The 24,798-nt window shown below is 39.4% G+C and overlaps 1 protein-coding gene across 1 annotated transcript in view; it reads left to right on the top strand.

Moving 5' to 3' along the window:
* Window positions 1-24,798, top strand: part of THADA (THADA armadillo repeat containing) — a 232,634-nt gene that overhangs the window by 4,502 nt on the left and 203,334 nt on the right. Inside the window, 14 exon segments of the mRNA XM_054983423.1 lie at window positions 2,882-2,976; window positions 6,130-6,260; window positions 8,942-9,090; window positions 9,189-9,221; window positions 10,874-10,922; window positions 14,826-15,016; window positions 15,677-15,771; window positions 16,521-16,741; window positions 18,241-18,992; window positions 19,757-19,908; window positions 20,012-20,167; window positions 20,323-20,442; window positions 21,635-21,758; window positions 23,499-23,650. Of these exon segments, the coding sequence (XP_054839398.1) occupies window positions 2,882-2,976; window positions 6,130-6,260; window positions 8,942-9,090; window positions 9,189-9,221; window positions 10,874-10,922; window positions 14,826-15,016; window positions 15,677-15,771; window positions 16,521-16,741; window positions 18,241-18,992; window positions 19,757-19,908; window positions 20,012-20,167; window positions 20,323-20,442; window positions 21,635-21,758; window positions 23,499-23,650 (2,420 nt within the window).

Genomic DNA, 24,798 nt, shown 5'->3' with positions numbered 1-24,798 from the left:
AAGGCACACTCCCAAATGCAAGTTCCAAACTTATCCCCCCACCCCCAAACTCAAGTGGCCTCTGAGCTACTCTCCGTTGTTCTCCATGGTGGGAAGTTTTCCAAGCCAGTTCTTAGAGACACAAACACACTGGGGCAAGACTGCCATGGCCAAGGCATGTTCCCTAATGCAAGCTCATCCTGGGGAAAGTCCAACAGGACCAAACTGACATCCCCTCCACCCCAAACCCATGTGCCTCCTGAGCATGCTGCCCAGCCACTCTCCATCATTCCTAATGACAGGAAATTTTTCAGGCTGGTTCTCAGAGGCACAAACACACTGTGGCAAGGCTGTCATGGCCAAGACACACTCCCAAATGCAAGCTCATCCCAGAGAAAGTCCAACAAACTGAAACATGATAATGGAATCCCCTCAAAACCAACGTGAAGCAAGGGGACCAACATCAAACCATCCATTCCACCCAAACTAAACTGAAGCAAGGCGCACTGTTGCAGCTTAGCCCAACAGAACAAGTGTCATTCCTAGCAGCCTGGCAGACGCCAGAGCTAGTGGAGGAACACCACAGAACAAAACCAGGCAAGTACTCAGCCACAAGCAGAAGGCAATGGCATACAAACACAGTTGTTGTATAGGATGGATCCCACTTGGACATAAGCTCAAAGTGAGAGTGAGGGGTATTTCTGGGAAATCCAAGTTCTCTCTCTCTCTGCAGCCTCTCTCACTAGCTCAGGGGAGCCTTGCTTGAGTTTCAGGCTTTGGCAATCTTTCATCACTGGCCATCCTTCCCACCCCTGCAATGAGGAAAATTAACAGTACAACACATCACATACATAACATTACACAACAGCATTCTGTAGTTTCATTTGGGTGTGTCTGTGAGTGTGCCAATGCTGGTTTGTGACACATGATGTGTCACTCAAATTCTCTACTTTCCCTAACATCTCTTTCTGAATTTTCCTGTTCCAGTGGAAGGGAACAACATTCCTCTGAGGCCACTTTTCTCAATTTTTTGTACATATTTGTGCCAAGATGGGCTGGTAATTTCGGCTGTGTGTGAGGGAGCCCAAACGAGGATTGGATCAACTGTCCCTCCTGCTGCTGGGAGCGTGCCTTCACCATGGCAGGCTTGCCCCAGTGTGTTTCTGCAGTGGGAGTCAGCTTTGACTTTTTTTCTCATAGGAAACAATGGGGTAACTGGTAGCACTTTGTTCAGGGGCTCATAGAGTTGGACCCTGGACTCCAATCTTATGGAACTTGGAGGTCTCTAGAGGACAGTGTGAAATTGGTTCCCTGCAAATTTGGTGAAGTTTTCTTGAAAAATGCCACCCCCAGCTCCCTGATAGCCCCCAGATAGTTTTCGCCTTAGAGAATAATAGAAAGTGGCTAGGGGCACCTTATTTCGTGGTCCACAAAACTGGCCCCCAGGGTCCAATTCTGTGGGCTACAGAATTGGGGGAAAGTCTTTAGAGGACAGTCCGGAGTAGATTACCTACAAATTTGGTGGAGTTTGGTTGGAAAATGATCCTATTCCCATCTCTTCAAAAAAGGTGGCAACTGCTGTATTTTTGCAGGGAAACAGCAGGGGAAACAGCCAGCCAGGTTTCCCAAATTAACCTGAATTTACCCAGATTAAATTGGGGGTCTAAATCTAGGTACCTTGCCAAATTGGCAGAAATCCGGATTTTTTCACTGAATCCTGGACCCGGATTGCACCTGGATAGTTGACCTGAATAATTACTGTTTTTTATTTTCCCTGATAGGTCTAGAGCTTCCTTTCTCATTGCCTCAGTTTGGCTCAGTTCTTCAGACTCTCTTGCTGAAAATAGTTGCTGTGATCTGTGTACTTGCCCCACTCCCTAATCTTTATACTCTTGTAGAAAGCAGATTTAATTGCTGTCAAAGATTCTATTCTCTATATAGACCCAGAAGCCTAAACCTGTACAGTTCCACATAGAAGTGGTTAAGCTAAAGATCATACTTGAAGTGACAAGTGATTGCGCAAGGAGATTGTCTTTTGCTCCATTTGAGAAGCTGTCCTTTCACTCTGTGTTAATGCAATAGCAGTCCTTGGCATTATTGCTTTAGGGGAGAGGCCCCTACCTATTGTATGAACAGTGCATACCATTTTAATGCCAATTCTCATTTATCTGCAGGATCTTGAACAGGTCCTTTTCATTTAAGAGAAAGCAGGGTACAGCAATGCTGATTTTGCTGATCATGCTGTTAACTTTTTGCAGCAGTCACAGATGCCTTCTATGCCACCAGTTGTATAGAAATAAGAATTTTAACAACTAGATTTTCTGCTGTCCTAGTTTTACAATGCTGGAAGAAAAATACGGATCGAAATCTTGTTTTGTGAAAGGCAGAGAGGCCACATAATCTGTTCTAGCTACCAGTTCTATTGCCGTTACAGCAAACAGAAGTTTTGTCGAAGGCTTTCACGGCCGGAGAACGATGGTTGTTGTGGATTTTCCGGGCTGTATAGCCGTGGTCTTGGCATTGTAGTTCCTGACGTTTCGCCAGCAGCTGTGGCTGGCATCTTCAGAGGTGTAGCACCAAAAGTGACACTGAGAGATCTCTGTCTTTTGGTGCTACACCTCTGAAGATGCCAGCCACAGCTGCTGGCGAAACGTCAGGAACTACAATGCCAAGACCACGGCAATACAGCCCGGAAAACCCACAACAACCAGAAATTTGGTTGTTAATGGGTGATGATGTAAGTTTTCCCATTTTAATTTTGTACCATAGAACTTAGTGGGAACCATTAGTACCTACCCCATCTGTATGGTTGCATATGTCTGTGATTGAGAATAACCGAATTAGTTGTTAAATATGTATAATGGTACAACGGTAAAAGCATTTTGCCTTTTTTGATTAACAGCTTTTGCAGATTCAGAAGGACAGAACCTAGCCTCTCTTCTTTTGCGCTGTGGGATGTTGACTGATGGTATTCAGCAAATCCACTGTATCAAACAGGTTTGATGTTTTTGCATTAGCACTTTTAATGCTAATATGTTACAGAAGGACTGTATGCTTCAGTTAATAATAACTAAGTTTGTGTGTTAGCAATGTGTAGAACCTATGTAAACAAACGTTCCGCTCATTCTAAAGAAACAACTCCCTCCCTACTGAACCTCATGTACGTGCTGTTCAGATTCTTGTATTTCTTCAATGATTGTTTAGCTGCCATCTTGCTATTCAGAACAGTCTATTGTTTGCAAAACATTGAGACATTTGTTTTGTTTATATAAGTTTTATAAAGCAGAGTGAATAAAAATTAACAATTGCATTTGTCTTCCTTTGCTGTATGTGTGTATAAAACCTGTACACTTATAGAAATTTAGTTTCTGTTTTTATCAGAAACATTGGATTTCTTCTCCCAAATACAGGATCCCTGTCTGTGAAAACAGATTTTGAGAAATTTCAAAGGGAAGTATTTTTGACAATATGCATTTACTGGATATTAGCAGTTGGGCTGGAAATTCTATTCCTGATGGATTTTTAATTATCTCTATGGAAAGGAATGGGACAGAGATGGATCTTGTTCTGGTTGTTGATACAGATGATCTCTGTTACCTTCTGGGTTGATGATTTGTACTCTTAGTAAAGATGGGATGCTGTGATTTTACCTTCAGATTTCCAATGCTTTATTGATATAGTTGCTGATGTTCTGTTCTGGTTTGAAAACCAGCAGATATAAAGCAAGTTAAGATTAGAGATCTTCACAGCCTTTGGTTGTTATTGGGAATATTAACTAACAGGTCAGTAAATCCCCCCTAAATAGGAGGTGGATTTATTACAGCCTTGGGCTGTTCAGAAACCTGACATTTCTTGACCAAGCATGTTCCACACTAGGTTTTTGTTTCAATTTGGTTTCTTAAATGTATCGTCTCTCCCCCCCCCCCGATACATAATGTTGTTTGTTGTTAATGGTTCTCTCCTGTTTAGCCCCCCCCCCCCCCCCCCGCACCTCAACCTGGAAAAAATTCTATGAAAAACTGGAAAGCAAACGTCAGGAAATGATACTGCCTGTAAGGGAGGGGGAATACTGATTCAGTTAAGACGCCAAGCTGGAGCAAAAATGTAGTAGGGAGAAAAAAAACACAAGTATCATCTTTGTGGTACATTTGTCAACATGCATAATTGTACTGTATGCTTGTTGAGAAAAAGAACTTATAACTGGTTTGCTGGGGTACCCTTATACAAAGATTGAGACTGAAATCCAGCAGAAAGAAACTCTGGAAAATTTAAGTGCTGCCTTTGTGAATGAAGAAAGGAAAAATCAGCCATGGCATTTGCTGATAATGTAGTAGTGCATAATGACTTTATGAGGAAAATGTGTATTAAGATGAGAAATCTGTAGTCATTTTATAAACTGACGGACCAGAATCTCAGGTGAAGTAATTGCTCGGATCCTTTATTAGCCCTTGTGATGAACTTTATACATTCCTGGTTCCTCCAGCAGTGATCCCTAACATGGTGCCTGCTGGCTTCTTCTTTAATCTTAGAGATAAAATCCAATGGGTCTTGAATGGAAAAAAGGAATTTTAGGTTACTTTCTACCAGTTGATTGACTAGTGACTGAGCTTATCCTTGACAGACAAGTCACAGCAGTGGCTCTTAGGCTCGATCATAGACACGTCTTTTAGGTGTTTGGGATTGGATATCTCTCTCTGTCTCTGCTTATGGAGAAAATACTCCACCTTTGGAAACTTTTAATTCACTGCACTTGTTTGTAATGGCTTTTGGTTACACAATAAATGGGCAGGTCAGCGGCCTGTTCCGGACTGATTCAGGCCCATTCTGGGCCGAATTTAGCCTTATCCAGGCCGAATTGGGCCCTCCATGGAGCATGGGAGCACTCCCAGGGCTGGCAGGGCCTGCCTGATGATGTGATGTCATCACACAGAACTGGGAGCTCACGCTTGTAGTGAGAGGCATGCCACCTCCTCCCGAGAGTTACCCCAGGTGAGAGTTCCCCCACCTCTTTCCCCAGCAAAAAAGCCCTGCTCACAAGGTTGTTGTGAAGGTAAGGTGGAGGAGGGAGAATGATACGATAAGCTTATTTGGGTCCTGATCAGCAGAAAAGTGGAATATAAATTTTAAAACCATAAAATAAAAAAGAATTGAGTGAATGGGAGCAGCTGAAATTGATCTGCAAATAACCACTTATGTGTGTCTATAGGGAATAGGAGTTTAAAGGTTGGCAGCACTGTCTTTTTTAAAGCAGTGGAATTTTATGTTTTCCAGCTGGTTCTATCAGTGATGACTGGCTGTGACTTCAGTAAAGATTACCAGAAAGTAATTTTATAATGGCTGTTAAGATGAGGGCAAATGTGAATTCCATCAGCAGTATCTAGAGAGGTAGAATTCAGTGACAGCCTATAAATGTAGAAGACATAAAGTGAAATATGAGATTGGTTCTTGCTTCTTACAACATTGTCTCGCAATACAAGAGAAAAGGGTGACATTGCACATATTGGACTGGATCCAGACCATCATTTCCACAGATGCAAGGACTTCTGCTGATGGAGCAGAATTCTTCTGTTCCGCCCCATAGAAGCCAAAATTGTCTCCCAAAATCTCATTCATTGAATTTGAGGAGGGGCACAAAAATCATGCTCCTTCTGTGGAAGGCATTTCATCTGTGGAAAGATCCATGAAATCTTACTGTGAGAGACTGAGTTGGAAAAATGGACAGTCCATCTGTTTGTCTGAAAACTAATTAGAGAGTTCCGGAAAAAGGCAGCAAGTATGGATATCACTATGTGATACGAGTATAACCAGCAGTTCTGTAGTTTATCCCATGAATATTTTTCTAGAAGGTCTTTATGTACCTGGCTAAGTGACTCTGTGAAGTTACATAGGATATCTAAATACTATATTTTATTGTACATATGCCCGAGTTGGCCTGTGTATTAATTTTTTTGGTCTGTTAGTATTCTGTTAGGAGCCCCTCTTTTTTTTTTTTTTTGGTCTATTTTGTTCTTGCTAATTTAGTCAGTTCTTTGTATATTTTCCATAATGTGATGCTTAACCAACCTAATATTTAATTTTACTTTATAAGTATAGTGGGATATAGTAGGTATTAATGCTAACTTTAACATTTATCTTATTTTGTTAACATAGATTGTGCCTTTACTTCAAAAGATGGATGCAACTTCTGTGTGTGATTCCATGGTTAAAAACTGTATAGATATTGTGGGAGTGATATTTTTGTCACTGGATATAAAGAATCCTTTGAAAAAGGTATTGGCAAGGTAATGTGTGTGAGCCATTTTTTTCAAAAAAGGAATATTACTTATTTTACATGCTAGAACTATCCAGCCTGAACTTAAGGAGAGGATGAAAATCGATATTTTAAGGAAATAAAGTGAGAGAAATCTTATTGGATGAAGCAACAGTATTTATTGTGTTGTATTGCTCCCTGGATTTACTAAAATATAACAGCCCAATGTTCAGAAGCCCATCATTCTTGTACTTAGTTGTCAGCTTCCTATCTTTTGTATGTTGGATGTAGGACTGATCTGTATTTGCAATAACATTTCAGCTATTAATTTGTTTGGACATTCTGAACTAGTTCTTAATTGTAATACAGCTCCTTCTGAAACGTCCTATATAAGGATGTTTCTGGGAAATAGACGGCCTTTGCTGTTAAAGAATTTATACAAATTGAAAAGGCTGCAGGGTTCTAGAGAAAGTTGTTTTAGCATGTAGGTTTATTAAACTTGCTATATAACGTTGCTGTATTTTGCTGCAGAATTGTATATTGTGATGACACTGAATAGCAAAGATGTAGATTGAGTGTAGAGAACTCTGTTCTGTCTCACAAGCGATATTTTTGTTTTGAAGCCGCAGAAAATTACATTTCAAGACATTAGAAAAGGCTTCAAAAAGATACTTATTATTTTATTGTGTTATAAAAATTATACACCATAGTAAGGGAAAGTAAATTACTAAAAATATAATGCTAGAAAATATAACAGTATATGAAGCTATAAAAAAGTAAGCCAGCTTCAATAAAATAGCAGATAGAATTAAATAAACCATAAAATCTGCATCAATAAAACGTAACAGTATATGAAACAAAGTCATATAAAAGCCTACTAAAATGGAGTAAAGATTAATTACAAGATGTTTGAAACAGTGTTTTTTCCTTTTATTAAAAAATGTTCAGAGAAGGCACTTGGCAAAAGCTTTCCAAAGTTGGGGAAGGGGTAATTGAAAAGGCATTATTCCTCATGGTTACCTGACTTGCCTCCAAAGGCATGGGGGCATGAAGAGTTTGGCCTATGAAGCCAAACTGAGTGCCTGGGCAGGACTTCATAGGAGTAAGCTTACTTAACTAACAGTACAATTCTAAGCAGCGTTGTTCCAGTCTAAGCCCATTGATTTCAGTGGGCTTAGAGTGGAGTAATTCTTCTTAGGGTTGGACTGTTACTTACTAAAATGATACTACTCATTTAACCTATAGGTTTTGAGTAGTGCCACACTAGATTCTGCATAAACCAGGGTAAGGGGGAAGAAAAAAAGTCATTATTTTCTACTCACTATGACGCATGAAATTTTTTTTGCAACAGCCAAAGTAACATCTGGGTTCACCCAGCTAAAAATTTCCTTAATTTTTCTCCCAGTGATGCACCTGTCATCTCAGGGATGGAGCAATCCACAAATCTCCTATATTTGGAAAAAAGGGATGTTGCAATAGTGTTTCAAAGTATCGGTTTTCCTGGAGGTACATAGCCTCTCTGAGTAAAATATCTTCCTATATCGACCATTCATTAGTTGAGACAGTATAGAGTTCAGCCTAGCTAGCATTATTGCTCTCCTGTATCAGGGGACAATCAATTACTTAATATACAATGGGAGACTTCTAGGATAAGACAGTCTTATGGGAGTGAGCAGTCCTTCAGACACCCTTGTTCCAAGCTATATAAGGTATATGAAACCAGCACCTTGAATTGTAACTGGAGACAATATGTAAACACATCCAGAATTGTGAACACAAATGGGTGACAGTGGGGTTTAAGGGTACAGTCCATTGGGAATGCCACTATGACATAAACATCTTGCTCTGTTCATGGTCCTTTGATCAGGTGGTCTGTGTGTTTGGTTTTCATAACCTCTTATATAAATATCTGTCTACTGAGGACCCACTGCATTTTGCCATATGAAATGGGTTCTAGTCTTTGAAAGAGTATGTTGAAATATATAAGGCTCCTGTTTATTTTCATGATGATGAAAAGAACTTTAGAAAGATTACAAACATCTTTACAAGTTCCCAGTGCATTTTCCCTGAAGCCCTCTCTTTTTATTAAATCAATATATTTACATGGTTTTTAAACATTTTATTTCCTTTTGTTTAAAAATCATGATTGCTTCACATTACTTTTATGTTCCATGCCAAGTCAAAAAGTCATGCGCCTTATATTAAAGCGGAATAGTATCTTTTGTTTGTGGCCCAAAAATGTGGAAAACCTGACAAGTACACAATCCCTGTTGCTGTTAATATCAAATTTAAGTGAGTCATAGATAAAATATTTTAAAGGATTCTGTATCGGACTTGTAAAAATGCAAACAGCATTTTAATCTGCAGCAGTTAACAGGTGACATTGTTTATTTACATGCTGTGAACACCTTCATCTCTGTTGAACTATTGACTGATTCTTCCTTGCATTATCAACCACCACAGATGTTAAGAGAGATGATTGAAGGAAATTCTGCTTAAACTTTACAGAAGCTCTGGGTTTCCATGTTAGGAAAAACATAATATACATTTTTTTTATTTCTTGTCTTGCAATCAGATTCACCTATATTTTTGTATTGGAGTCAGCAGTCTTATCTGTTGTGATTTCCAGACAAATGGAGTGATATGTTTCATTCTCTTGGATGTTTTTAGTACCTACATTTTAGACAACATCTCTGATCTCTTCACCTACAGCTCTCTAAATGGCCTTCCTGAATCTCTTCTGGCAGAAGCGACTCATAGTTTTATTGATTGCCTCAGAGAAGAATTAAAAACTACGGATGTGTCTCAGTATAGGAAGATTATGGAAAACCTTGTTTCTTGTGTGGAAAATACCAATATAGGTATGATCAGGTTTTTTTAAAACAGGAATGTCCAGTTTAGAGGTTCTATATTGATATTGTAGGTGTTAGCTACTAAAACACATACTTTGGTTTTTCAGGTAAACTAAGTCTGAATACTCTGCTGGAAGAAGGTAAATTATTGATATTTGTGCGTTTGCATACTGTGTTTCTATAATCACCTATGAATTTAGGCTGCTTGATTCCATTGAATTTAAGGGAAAAAATGTTCCGTCTTCAGCCAGCTCCTTAGGTGGTGGAAGGGATTCCCTACTTTACAATTAATGTAGAATGTTTAGAGGGGATGAGGAAAAAAGAAGCCTAGCCTTATAAATGCTGCAGAACTAGGTGGGAGTGTGTTGTGAGGTGTTCTGTTCTGAGGTGATAGAATTGATACATGCTGCAGATAGGTTTTTATAGAGAGGAACATTAAAACAAATTGTATGCTCCATTTGCAGACTGAAGTGATTCACAGTGTAATTCTGAGCAGAGTTAAACCCTTCTAAGGTAATTGAAGTAAATGAGCTTACGAGATGTAACTCTGTTTAGGACTGCATTGACCAGTTAGTCACTTCGTTCTGTTGCATGTATAAACCCTAATCTGACTTGAGGTAATGCTGAACACAAAACTTGTGAGACAGAATTTTTATTTGTTTCAACTAGATCTTAACATTGGAGGAGTAATTATCTACTTACGTAAAATTCTTAATCAAGTGGCATATCGGCCCCATAGTTAAACATCGATCCAGTAAGGACTATGTAGCAGAGGAGCATTTCACGGCCACAGGTTGTGCTGCTTGTCATTGTCCTTCTCTTTGATTAATGAAAATGTTTCATGCAGTAATAGTTAATTCCAGAAGAAGGAAGAAAATTGTAGATTATATGTAACATGCCTTGAGTACTGTAATGGTTAAAAGATGAGATACATATTTTATAAACTAATCTATATGCAATGTAGTTTACAACCTGACGGGACAGAGGTGCTGAAGAAGTGAGATGTGGGTTGCTTTAAACTAGGATCCCCCTGTGAAGCATACATGGATGTCACGGTACTTGCCAGTACATCCCTTGGTGCTTGCTAATCTTTTAAAAAAGTCGATCAGATCTTTGCAAGGCAGGGCTTATTTTTGACTGTCTTCATTCAAATTGAAAGGTTTTCCAGAGATGCAATAGCAGCAACTGCCACTGGAAAATCAGGTGGACTAGTAAGCATTCAGGCTTGTGCTTCCATTCCCCCTTCATGGTTCCCTTCTTTTTATTCCTCCTCCTTTCTTCCTTCCTCCCCCAGAATTTTCCTTCAATTCTTTTCTTTCAGTAATTCTTTTGCAAAGCTAGGATGACAGTATTGTGTTTGGCTCCACTTTCTATGGCAGCCATTTTGGGGTGACTCTTGCCATCTCCTCTCAATTTCAGAGGTGTCCTCTGGCTCAGAAATATTAGAGACTCCTACTTTAAACTATTGACAGTTTCATTCAGTTAATTACTATGTTGCTAAGCTATTTTGACAAATTGGGTTGTTCGTTAGAGTTTGGTGTTATGATTGGTGGCTGAAATTTAGGGTATGACACTTCCATAGTTCTCTACCAGGCTGTAAAGAACAAAGAATTGTGTCAGGGAATCTCTCATTTCTGTTGAGCTGCAGTTCCATCACATTTGAAAAGGTTTTACTGTTCTGATGTTGCATTTTAGTGCAGTTTCTGTTATTTCATTTCTCTATAGTTGCTTTGTTTTTTTAATGTGTGAAACCATTTAATGGCTTATGTTGTTTCTAACCATCATTTCATAGCTCTTCAGTTTCTACAGAAGTCGTTACTTGACATAGAGGATGAAAATAGGTGAGTACCACTATGAGGGGAAAAATGTACAATAAGGGTATAAAAATTAAATAATACCCTTCTTTTTCTTGCTTATGTGGGGGTTGAGCTGTGTCTGTTTGAATTCAGGAAACACAAACAAGTAACAAAACAAAACTTTAGAAAACAAAACCTTCTTATCACTGACTTAGATGTTTCCCTCATGCTCACTTTCAGTGGCTTTTCTGGATATTTGATCCACGAGGATTGGATCCTCTTTGGACCTCTGTAATTCTGCACTTGAGGGGGTCAAACCAAATTGGTATCTGTTTATTTTTTCTACATAAGAAAAATATCCCCTTTCTGCTGTGGGCTTTTTGGGGAACATGTCAATTTTGTCAGTTGATGGACTGAGGTCAGTTAAAGAGCTAAGGAAACAACACCAATGTTGCCATTTAAAGAATCAGGAAAAAAACTGGATCAATTGCTTTTCAATCAGTCAGGATGTAGGAGGATTTAAGGGGAGGGTGAAAGGCAGGATTAGGGTCAGTCTTCACACAGAAGAACGCATTCTGCACTTTTAAAAAGCTAAAGTTTGACTTCTCTGAGGAAAAAACATTGGCATATGCGTGCAAGGAGAAAAGCCAGAGAAAGATAGATTCTTCAGCAGAAGCAGCCTTTTCCCAAGGAGAATGCAAAAAAGTCTGGGAAGCAGTTTGGAGACTGAATCAGTTTGAAGATTGAATTGTGACCGTGTGTGCAGAATTCTGGAGATAAATGAATGCAATATGGAGCCAGAACCAATGAAAAAGGCCTTTGTGGAAAGGAACTTATTTTTGTCAATTCTGGAAGCTAAGCAATCTCCTTTTTAAAAGTTTTGTTGGATAGTAACGTTTAGACGTCTGGTTTTAGCTGGTGAGACATTTGGAGGATTCTTCACGATAATTTAGGCTTTCCTTTATTTACTTTATTTTGTCCCTGTTCTTTTCTCCAGTGGGGGGCGGGGGAGGGCTCAAAGCAGCTAACAACATTTCTCTATTTTATTTTCACAAAACCCCTATGAAGTAGGTTAGGCTGAGGAGTGTGACTGGCTCAAGGTTACCCAGCAAGCTTCTGTGGCAGAGTGGGGATCTGAACCTGGATCTCCCAGATCTTAGTCCAACACCACTATACCACACTGGCTCTCTAGAGGATGAAAATAAGCTTAATCTTAGACCAGTGGGACAGTGTCACTTCTGGGAGCATGACCATGTTGAGCTTGTGAGCGGCCAAGGATGATTTTTAGGGCTTTTGCTACATCTGTGAATGGCTGGATTGCTCAGTCATGTGTATTATATTATAAATGGGTTATCATAAAAATAACATGGTCTCTTGCTTAGATTATTTTAAAGGAAACATGCAGAATCAGATATAAAAGAGAGCTTGTATTTTACCCATTATTACCTTTTCACTGACAAGTCATCTGCAAGTGTACTTTTTCACAGACAAGTCATTATCAGTAGACAGAATACTTTCTGTTACTCATTTGGATGGCCCAGCTGTTGTAGATATCTATAGCAATCTGTTCCACTTTGAATGGAAAGAGTATTGACATGAATATCTACATGAAATAAGACTTTCATTGTAATAAAGTATATTCATGTAGTGTAAAAAACAGATACCATAAAGAAAAGGCCAAATTGTTTCTGAAATTGTGCTTAATAATTACAATATTTTAAAATTGCAGTATTTGTGTGCATGCCTTCTGTGGAATTTTTCTCAGTCCAAGAAACTCCAAATGTTTACCATTTTTTCAAAAGCATCTCTTCAAAATTTGCACTAAGCATGTTTGTATCATCTTCATAAGCTTCCCCATTAGCTTGACATACCAAACCTTGTGATTCTAATCCTTCAATGGATGACACTAATTTTCTAGTTCTTTGCTGCTAGCAGTTTAGCTGCTGTCTGAAAGCCCTGGGCTATATATATATTTTACATGTGATGTTTCCATATGTCTTTTTACCACATTGCCTTTATTTGGTGTCTCTTTATTCAGGCATTTTTTTACCTTTTCTTCCCAGTGTGGACCCATAGTGGCTTATTAAAATATCATTTAAATAACCAAACAAACCTATGAATTACAATAAATTCAGGACCACAGACTACTGGTATAAAATCTATAAAGTTATACCATTGTAACTTGCTAAAGTAGTAAAAAAAAAGACTTCTCTGCAGCTAGATGAAATTATACAGCTTCCTGCACAGCTGTTCAAGCATATTAATTAACAGAGGAAATTATCCTCCTCCCTAATTCCTTCCTTCTCATATGTTACTAATGGAAACTGTACAGGCTGAAGGAACTTAAGGCCCTGCTACAGGTGAAGTATCACTGACTTGTTTAATGGTCTTAACTCTGGCAAACTGTAGAGAAAATAAGAGATCATCCCATTTCAATTCTGTTTTTTTTTTGTTTTTCCAGGTCATATTTTCAGTGTTCAGGTCTTACTGCCCAAATTATGTCAACTCACCCTCCCTCAATTACCCAATTTAGTCCCTGTGCTGGGACATGTCACTGTCTTCTATATGCATATAATCCACTCACAAGATCTGGGGCTAAATTGGAATAGTTTCTGTCTATTGTATACACAATTCCCATTTTTGATATAGCAATTTCCAGAACAATGAGAGAAGGGAGGAAAACAAAGCACTTAACCAGGAGACTAGAAGCAGAGAATCAAGGAAAATGGGGATAGTAGGTAAAAGTCCCAATTAAGCTTATCTCTAGGATCCAAATTATATTCTTCCCAATTGACTTGACTGGAGCAAACCAACCCAGAAGCTAGAGATAAGTAAGGGCTGCCTGAAATGTGACCATAAGGCATGGTGGGATACCTGGGAATGGAGTTTAGGATAAGGGAAAGTAGTCCCTAACTGGGATGTAGTGGGAAGAAGCCTGCTGAAGTGAGATGAACTGGTCCACAGTGGGAAGTGGGAGAGCCAAGAAAGAAGAAACAGAGAAGAGGAAAAGTTATGTTGTGGAAGGAAAGCAGAATAGGAGAAATCATATCCTGCCTCTTTTGTACAGAAGTATCTGATACTGCAGTGTTTGTGGTAGTTGGGAGATGGAATTATATGGCAGTCATTTAGCAAAAATGGAGGGCTTGAGGAGTCTCTCTAATGCACCTGAATTTAGAGTGTCAGTAGGAAAGAATCGCTATTGGTCCAATATCAGGATCTCTCCTGGCATTGGACCAGGACTTTGGTAACAATCTGTCACTGGAGGATTTGGGGCTGGATCCTGCAGCCCTGATTCTGAGACCTTATTTGTGTGCACTAAAAAGTTTGGCCTATGATAGGATGATGTACTTGTCCTGTTGAATGAGCAATACTAGAATGAGTGATACTAGAATATGTATGGAAAGTGCAGTTGGGGTAGGTGTTAAGGTTGACGCAAATATGCTTATGGTATCAGAAAGATGACCATATGATCTTTCCTAGATTGATTAATGTCCCAGAAGTGGCATTTGTAAAGGCAATGGCTTTGTTTATTTTGCAAAACCAGTGTAATACTTTAGGGCCAAGAATGTATCTGTGGTGTATCTGGGCAGTTGGGCTGTTCCCATGCTCTCAAGTCTGTGCTTTGATCAAGAAGACTATGGGAACCAAGAAAATATGTCTGACATCCTGAGAACAAAAGGTCTTGGGGGAATTTTGCTCCCATACTCTTGATATTTTAAAGTCCGGGGATCTTGTGTAGGATGCTGCCCCATGTCTTTCATTTTGAATAGGCATAGAATCCTTTCCAAAGTGCACCCATAACTGATATTAACAGGGACCCTTTTAGCTAGGTAACAGCACCCCCCCCCCAAACACACACCTGTTTGGGATGTGTGCATCCATTACTGTTGTAGTTCATGTCACCTTCACAGTCCAACAATGGTTACTTGTTTAAATTTCTGTTTATAGAAAGCTCAGTGGAAATCGTATTGCCCAAACTCAGCTGATGCATGATTTGTTGATGGGTGTTAAAGTTTCAATGATGTTGATACAAAAAATGCAAGCAAATATTCAGGAAGATCTTTGGAAGAAAGTGGACTCTCTTATATGGAAAACTATGTGCGGGCTACTGAACACCTTTACATGCTTTTTAATCAACGGTAAGTAGTACCAGTACCTCTTTTAAAAAATGTTGTTTGTTTTACTGTATTGCTTGTAATAACCAGATAAAATAGGGGTTTTTTTAATTAAGGAAAAGCAATGTGAGGTATCTTCTTGGTGATTAGTTCTAGTCAATTGGAGTTGTGGTGGTGTTTTATTCATCATAGTGCTCAAAATGAATAGATGGAAGAATAAAGTAGAACAGTGGGGTAAAGATCTTCATAGTGAAAAAATGCCATCCGGGTATTCCCCCCCCCCCCAGCTAGTATTATTTCTGTTTTGTTAATATAAAATTTTTCTACAATAATTGTTGCATTGTAGTATTGGAAGAATACCTGCTGCAGTTTAGTTGCTTCCTGAATTCCAGGACCTTACTACTTGGGTTCATAATCTGGATGGGAATGTTAAAGGATGAAACAATGTGGCAGGTGCATCAGTTGGTTTCAGTTACTAAACGTTTTCCCTGAGCTTTATTGAATCTTGCAGGATTCCACCCTCTTGTGTTTATTAGTGTTGGTATTCCTTTCTGCCTTTCTTAGTAGTGTTGTGAGGATTGGAGTGATGGATGAGACTGGAAAATACTGGCTGCTGTGTTCTAGAAAACAAAAATAGTGTTGAGGTTCTCAAAGTAATACCAGTATTTGTTATCTTTTATACAGAAGAACTCTTACAGACTGTCCAGTCTACAGCAGGGTTGGCTCTTGTTCTCTTTATTAAGACGATGTTTGAACCAGTTGAAAAGCTGCCTTGCTTGGTGAGTTTTATAAAAGAAAGCAATATGAACTTTTGCAACTATTTGAAAAGTGCTGTAATAAGACGTCCATCTGATTAGTGGTTGGATAAAAGTAGCTGAAGATAGATTAGCTGTTTTACAGTACAGTTCTGAGCAGGCTTACATCTTTCAATGGGCTTAGAAGGGGGTAATTCTACCTAGGACTGCACTGTTAGTATGTTTTACCAGGTTCTGGGGTTTTTTTTTACATTGCATTCTTCAAGAGACATGAGAATGCAGTAATACATTTGCCTTCTTTTTTTAGACTGGTTACCCTATATGTTTGGGAGAAATAGCCATCTTTTACAAGCCTACCATTGGGCAGTAACTCAGTATTGTCATGGTTTTCAGGATGAAATAGCGCATGAGTTAAAGAGATCCCCTTATTTATCTGTTTGTGAGATTTTTATCGTGCCTTTCTGCTGCAGCAAGAACTTCACACTACTAAGTAAGCAAAATGTAAATAATGTAACAGCAGCAACAGGAATTTTAAAACCGTAGAAGTCTAAAAACCATTAAGTAAAAATGAGTTCCCCAAGGACATCCAGAACAGACACATCTTTAGCTTATGAGGAAGGCTAATGGAGTCAACTGTATGTCCAGCGGAAAGAGTTCCACAGTTTGGGGTGAGGTGTCAATGGAGAACACTTTTTCCTGAGTCCCTGCTAACTTCTTATTCAGTAACAAGCGTCCTCCTCCCACAATGTCTTCAATAAGGTTATATTTTGCAGATCAGCAACTTGCTTCGTGGCTCACTGAAATGTTCAGATGTCCCAAACTGGTTTATGGACAGCTGTGGGAGCCTTTGCACAGCTGAAATTTCAGACTCAGTTCTCCTTTTTGTTTGCCATGGAGCACTTGCCATGTTAGAATGGAGGAATGGCAGCATGGGGCAGAATGGAGTGAAACTGCTCTTGGATATTGCCTCTGTTTTGTTGACCCTGAGTACACGGTAAACTTACATTTATTTGAAATGCTTCTTCAGTTTGGTGTAGTGGTTAAGAGTGCGGGACTCTAATCCGGGGAACCGGGTTTGATTCCCCACTCCTCCACTTGAAGCCAGTGGAGTGACCTTGGGCTAGTCAAAGCTCTTTGGAGCTCTCTGAGCCCCACCTACCTCACAGAGTGTTTTGTTGTGGGGATAATAATGATATAATTTGTAAACCGCTCTGAATGGGCATTAAGTTGTCCTGAAGGGCGGTATATAAATCGAATGTTGTTGTTGTTGTTGTTATTATTCATCTATAGGACTCGAGTTATATTACCGCTGAACATCCTAAACTTGGGGAAATAAAACATACATGATTATGACCTTAAACCTGACCGTCAGAAAGCCCAAATAGGAGAGTCCTTAATGATTTGGTAATAGGTTTGTGTTTTGGCAGATAACCATGATGAGAAGAGTTTCACAGTTGTGGGGCAGCCATTGAGAATACTGCTTTGTGATCACACATTTATTACTATATCTGGGAGAATCTTTATCTTTACAAATAATGGAAATTTGTGAAATGCAGGGATATGTTTGAAAAAAGAAAACAACAGAAAATAATATCTAGTAGCCAGTAAGATAATGAGAAGCAGGTTAGATCCTGAGACTTAAAATATGTTAAAGTGCTTCAGAGCTCTATCTCTTCACCCTTGTCTGCTTCCCCAGCTTGCATGAGCTTTTACTTAGCTCAGTTGTGGATAAAGCAACACCATTGTGGTTACTGTAAATGGGCAAGTTCAGGTCTAGTGAGAAGAAGGGAGATTGCCTGATTCTAAAACACCACTGGATTGGGCTGCAGGGGGAGTAGTGGGTCTCGCCCTCTGATGCTGTTTTCTTGATCTGAACAAGCCCCAGGAGTTTTTTTGCCTCATAGGGAGGGGCCGCATGTGCAAACATTTGATGCATATGCAATGGGGCAAAAATACTCCCAGGGATTTTTTTGAGTCCAGAAAGTGATCTTAGGGGGAGGAGGCTAGAGCCCCTCTTCCTGCACCATGGTCCTGATTTGAATCTGTTTCTTGTGCAACTTTAGGATTGAGCTCTCACAGGGAAATCATAACTACCATATGGCTAAAAGTCTCTGTGGCAGTTATGTGTTAAATGTGTAGTTTGAACCTCAACTCATTTGGTCACTTTAGGTTGGTAGTGTCTTTCTTAGCCTAGCCTGTTTCACATAGTTGCTATGACGATAAACTGGAAGAGATGAGGAGGAAAATAGGGATTCATAACCTTTTCTCCTGCAGTTTACTTCCATGTTCGGACTGTAATAAAAAATTGTATTGCAGTCCTTCTGTGAGAATATATTGTTTAAATAAAAGTGCAGGCTTTAAAGTACAGCACTTTAAAGGTATGTGTAGTAGAGCAATAGCAGTTTTCTGATGTTATAAGGATAAAAAATGGTACTAGTGTTAAAATATGGCAGTACTCCTCCTCCTTCCCACTGCTCTTTTTTTCTCTTCAAGGTTAAAAGAGTCTAACGTGGCAGCATCCTTGTCAAGAGTTTTAGCTATTTGGACTAATTCAGCGCTGAGTGCTTTTGAGTCAAGTTTCGAAAACTTGGATCTCCATCTCAATGGAAACTCAGACACGATTAGAAAAATGCTGGATTATGTGTACGCTCATTGGGAACATCCTTTGGATGCTGTTAGGCATCAGACCAAACTGATTTTTAAGAATATCCTCCAAATACACCAGGCCACCATAAGAGAGTCAGCTATAAAACTGGACCCTTTCTTGTTGGCATTGACCGAGAGTTTGTTAAATTTAGAATGGCACGTTAAAGGCAAGTATTCATCACTTGGCTGTCTCGTGGAGTGCGTTGGCTGTGATCATGTTCTGGCGATGGATAGGACAATTCCTGCTCAGATCTTGGATGTAATGAGTGATCAGTCTTTTGCACCTTATGCGAGTGATCTGTTGGAAATCATGTTTATGAGTCACAAGAAGCATCTTACATCTGTGATGGAAGGAAAAGCCTGGATTGACAGTTGGCATGAGACTTGGGTATCTCCTCTGCTTTTAATTTTGTGTGATGGAAATTCAGAGCAAGCCACTTATATAACAGATTATTACCTACCAAGGTTGCTAAAGTGTAGTCCTGAAAGCTTGAACTACATGATTAAAATCCTTCAAACTTCAGCTGAATCCAGTGTTGGTAAGGACAAGCTCTTATATTTATATATGTTCTACTTCTGGAGTTTTTAAAATAGTTTAGGTTGGTGAGTGGTTGCTTTCTTTTGACAGATATCTTCTGGCAAGGCGGCAGTGTGAGAAATTGTGGGATCTCAATTGCTCAGTTGATAAAAATTCACATTGACAACTGAGAATTTGGGGTTGAATTTAGAGATGTGCGCCAAAAAAATCAGTAAATAACTGAATCTGAGGAAAAAATTCAGACTTCCCCAAATTCCAAATTGATTCTCTAGTTCGGGTATTTCAGAAAAGTTCAGCTATTGTTTTCTATGTGAAAATCACTCTGGAAGATATCTGGGTGGGCTGGAGAGATCATTTTGTACTCCTGACTGTTGATAATTTGGAAGGGAAAATAAAGCTGTGCAACTTGTATGGAGTGGCAATATGGTGGTCAACAGGTTTGTATTGAAGCATAAGGGGCTTTAATGTGTTAAGAAGTTATTTTTGTAGCCACTTAAAAAACACAGAATGTTTTTATAAATGATCCTGAGTACATTTAGTCTGAAATATGTTACATGTTAATATGGTATGGAAAATAAAAGAGAACCATTTTAAAGTTGAGTGTGATTAGTGTAGCCTTTTTGAGTTTTCTGGATACTAGGAAAAACAAACATCATTTTTAAGTATCTCTTAAAAAGTAGTTCCAAAACAAAAGCATCTTAAAGGCTAATTGGCATGAACTTAATTGGGGAGTTGAGTTTCTGTAGGCAGTAATCATTTCCAGCAGAATTTTAAGCAGTTCAAAGCCTGTTCTGTTGTCTATGAGATTTAAATTATTTTATTTAGGTTCCTGCAATACCAGAGGTGCGCTTGGAGCTTTAATGGCATGCCTGAGGACAGCCAGGGCCCACGGGCACCTACAGTTTGCAGCTATCATGCATGATGGCCTTGTGTCTGTTGGATGTATTAAACAAGGCTTAGTTCATCAACATGATCAGGTACAAGCCTAACTATTTTTGGTGTGGTGTTTTTAAAATTTTATTTTACTGTTGTAGTAAATGATAAATGTTATTAGAAACTCACTACTGGCTCTCTTTAAAGGTACGGATAGATGCTTTAGGTTTGCTTTGTGAAAGCCACCGAAGCACAGAAACTATCTCCCTGGAAGAGATGCAATTGATTAAGTTTTTTATTAGATACAACTTGAACAACCAGTCTCCAGCAGTGAGGCAGCAGATCTGTTCCTTGTTGAAAAAGGTAATTGAAGTGTGAGCTTGGAACCAGCCTGGTGCTTCTTTTCTCAAAGTGGTCTTAAAATAAAACTTCATTATGCCTTTTTTAAAAAATGGGATAAGCTGTGATGTCATGTTCAGCATTTCTAATCTGTTGGTGTTTTGTTTCTTTTTAAAAAGTTCTTCTGTCGGATATATGAAAGTTCTCAAACAATTTATAAAATACAGCAAATGAAACCAAAACAAGATCCAGTCAAGCTGTTGAAGTGGAGTCCGTTAGTGACTTTACAAGAGTATAAGGTATGTGTTGGAGCTTGCTCTAAAATTTTAGAAAATTAGTGTAACTACTGGCTCATGCTTTTTGAATAGTCCAGTAGCTACAGAAAAAGAGCATGGTGAATGCAACCAGTTTGACTGGTGCTAGGGATGGGAAAGAAGTTATGAATGTATGAAGCCATCTTGTACTTTCAAGCCATTGGTCTGTATAATGCAGTATTGATCAGACTGACTGGCAGCAGGTCTCCAAAATTAAGTTTCATAAATGAGAGATTAGAGGGATTTTTGCATGTAACACATGTGCCCTGCCTCTGAGCTGTGGTACCTTCCAAATGAGAGACCCTGCTAATCAAACAGCCCTTCATTGAACACTCAAAAGAACATAAGAAATGCCCTGCTGGATCAGACCAGTGACCAGTTTATTCCGACATCATGTCTCTCGCACTGGCCAACCCCTGACTCTGGAGGGCTAACAACAGGGTGTAGAGGCCTTTTCCTGAAATTGTCTTCTAGCACTTGTGTTCACAGGCTTACTGCCTCTGAATGTGGAGGTTCCCTTTAGATCACCATAGCTAATCGCCTCTGATCCTCCATGAATCTGTTTCCCATTTAGAATTCATATTTGCACTTACTGGCCCTGGCTTTTCAGCCTGCTGCCCCGCTGAGCTCTTACTTGGATCCTTAGGGAAACAGGCAAAAAGAGCAAAAACTTATGATAGACCCATAAGAAGAAAATAAGATGTGGAAAAAGAGAGAGAGAGCTGGAATATAAAAAGGATGAAAGTGAGATGATGCTATTGGGAATGTATTTTGGCTCACAGAGTTCTGGTTTCAGTGTCTTCCTCCCAAAGATCGCATCATTTTCCAGGAGAGTATCTCTGTGGGAATACTTTCAAGAGCAGGAGTAGTGAGCACCAAAAAAAAGGAGAAGAAACTAGAAGGAAATAGAATGGGGCATTTCCAACTCTTTTTGGTGCCATTTCAGAGCCAAAAGAAGCTGTTCGGGCTGCAGGAAAAGGTAGCTAGAGGACATGTCCCTTCCAGTGCCTGAGGTACAAGACCAAATCATGATCACAAATACTATTCAGTCACTAAGACTGCTTTTTAAAACTGTATGTTTGCATCATGTTGGATGTAGCAAAATACGTTTTCTAAGGCAATGTTAAATAATATAGCTGCATTGGGACCAAAAATAATTAGCTATTTGTTCCCTTAGGATTTCATGACATCTCTCTGTGATATGCTTTTTGGAGCCCTGTTTCCTGGCTCATCTCATCCAACCAGATTTACTGCATTGACTGTTTTGGGAGTAATAGCTGACATATTTCCGGTTTCAGAAGGTAAACTGCCTAGACTGTGGGATGGAGAATTGTATTTATTTGCTTTCTTCCTATTTGTATTTATTTGCGTCCTCCTTTCTCCCTAATGGGTACTCAAATTGGCTTTCATCATTCTCCTTTCCTCCATTTTATCCTTATAACAAGTGTGTGTGACTGAGTCAACATCACACAGCAAGTTTCCATGGCAGAGTGAGGATTAATAATAATAACATTCGATTTATATACCGCCCTTCAGGACAACTTAATGCCCACTCAGAGCAGTTTATGAAGTATGCCATTATTATCCCCGCAACAAACACCCTGTGAGGTGGGTGGGACTGAGAGAACTCCAGAGAGCCGTGACTAGCCCAAGGTCACCCAGCTGGCTTCAAGTGGAGGAGTGGGGAATCAAACCTGGCTCTCCAGATTAGAGTCCCGCGCTCTTAACCACTACACCAAACTGGCTCCCGTGTTTCTATATCACACTAAATACTGTGAATTTCCCTCTAAACTTCTGTTTTTCTTATAAAATTTGGGTGCCACTTGTATTTTCTTTTATCATCTTATTAAAAAGACAAAGTAGTCAATTGAAAAAAACAGGTGTAGAACCTAAATATCATCTTGACTGTTTTAAATTATACCCATTAACTTGAGTGGTAGGCTCATCTGAATAGTACACTTTTGACTTTTTTTTGATTACCTGAAAGTACAAAAAAGTGCAGGAAAGTGGAAAACAGAAGGGTTTTGCAAGCCAGACATGTTTCAAGTATCCATAGCCTACAAATAGGCAAAATCAACAATCGGTGCCCCGTACCTGTGCATTCTCTATTGTGGCCTCCTCCTTATGGAAAGACCTGTTTGATGAGGTCAGGAAGGCTTCCAGTCTCCTGGCTTTCTGCAGATTATGCAAAAATTAATTATTCAGAAGGGCATTCCTAGAATTCAGAAATGCTTTTTAAAATAGGGAACTGTGAACTGTACCACTGTATAGTATGGTACTATTTGTTGCTGTATGTATTATTCTATTATGCAATTTCTGTGTCATTTAACATGTCATTTTAATATTTATGCTTTGTTTCAGCTTTGTCTTAGATTGCTGCTTGGTTTCAGATTTTTGCAGTTTTAATTCTATTAAATTGTTTGTTGGATGTCCCATCCTATTGATTGTATAGACTTACACTTTGTAATCCACCTTAAGTCTCAGTAAGAATCATGGACTATAAATGTGAATCAATCAATCCTTGTTGCTTTCCTTAGCATACATGCAAGGCGAGATTGTGGCTCTCTTGTATTACACACTAACAGGAGGTTTGTGAAAAAGGCAGCAGAAAATGGCTTTCTAAGGCTTGTAGCCCAACAGCCTTATAATTAAACTTCATATGTTCATATTTTGCCATGTGGTGGGTAATTTCAGCTGAATGACTTGTAATAAGGGGGCAGACACGTGAGATGCAATTTCAAATGGTTCATGTTTAGCGAGTGGTCTTTCGTTCCTTTTCCTAGTCATAACAACTTCTACCTGTTTGCATAAACACTGCCCAGCAGCATGTTCTCTCTCAAGTACATCCTGTAAATTAAAAATGGCAAAGAAACAAGTGTCCTAAACTGATACTGTTGAATTGCTAACATTTAGTTGTTGAATTACTTTGACATAATATAATTGTGAGCTGTCTATCTGTAAACTTAAAATGAGATGTAAATACTTATCCTCCAAGAATATAACATAAAGCCATGGTGGGTAATGATTTTCTTTTGAAACAGGCCAGAGCCAAGTATTATTTCAGATAACACAAGAAGTTGACCCTAGTCGTGTTCAAACTCTACTGCACTGTTTTGCCAGCACATTTGAGGAAGTAAAGATCTTGGCATTTGAATTGCTGATGAAGTTTCATCGTGTGCTCCCTTATTTCCAGGTATGGGATCAGTTCACTGATACTAATGTTGTCTGTTTTCAAAAACGCAAAATGGAGATAGACTGCCTTTGAACTGGAGATGTGAGGTTGATGCTAGTTCCTTAGATGACAATTTGTACTAGTTGGTGGGGGACAGGGGCGGGGTAGGGCCAGGACTCATCAACCATTTCCCAGAGTTGACTGTGGGAAAGCTCAGTAGCCACAACCATGGCTCTCTTTTTGCCGCTGGGTCAGCTGTGATAGGTTTGGCCAGTGCTTACTGATTGTTTTCTGTAAAGTATGTGTTGGTCTCCAAATGACAAGCTCAGCACAGCAAAATGATCAGCTAAGGGAAAGATGTCCTGACCCAGATAGCCCAGGTGAGCCTGACCTTATCATATCTCAGAAGCTAAGCAGGGTCAGCCTTGATTAGTGATTGGATGGGAGACCTCCAACGAAGACCAGGATTGCAGAAACAGGCACTGGCAAACCACCTCTGTTAGTTGCTTACCATGAAAACCCCACAAGGGGTTGCCATAAGTCAACTCTGACTTGAGGGCAGTCTCCACCACCATCAAGGGAAAGATAAAAACAGGAGTGTCCACAAAGGGGGAAAACAAAAACCTGTAGCCAAAGGCATGGGAAAATGAAAACACACCTTCACCTGGCACATAAGCAAACAGGTTTAGAGAGGAACATCCTCATAGCAATCTGGGTTTAATTCCAGCACCTCTCATATCTGACCTCTATGTTAGTTCATTTCACAAAGTCATTACTGTTACATATATGAAGATTTATGTGATTAAGTCATTTCTCTGACACAGTAGTTCCCAAAGGCTGATTGGAAAAGTTCTTTGCAAGGCAGATTAGTATTGGCATGGGACAGAAATATTTAACTTGTGTTTGCAACATACTGCCTGCATGCTGCACATGGTTTAGCAGACCTGTGATGTGGCCTGATGTGATTGGAATGGACTTGCAGCTGGGATGTGGTGTTCTGATCCCTCTCTTCTGCTTGTTAAGATTCTTGTTGAGTCCTAGCAGAGACCAGGTGAGAACTTTCCAGGGGAGGGGAGAGATGGATTAGAATGCCATATTGTAGCTGGATATTGATCCTTTCCTTCCAGAAACAGCCAACTGATGCAGGAGAAGTTTCCTGCATGGGGGAA

The sequence above is a fragment of the Eublepharis macularius genome, chromosome 1 (genome assembly GCF_028583425.1).
Source record: "Eublepharis macularius isolate TG4126 chromosome 1, MPM_Emac_v1.0, whole genome shotgun sequence".
NCBI classification, from domain to species: domain Eukaryota; kingdom Metazoa; phylum Chordata; class Lepidosauria; order Squamata; family Eublepharidae; genus Eublepharis; species Eublepharis macularius.
The sequence above is the reverse complement of the archived record's forward strand: the minus strand, read 5'-3'. Positions and strand labels throughout refer to the sequence as shown.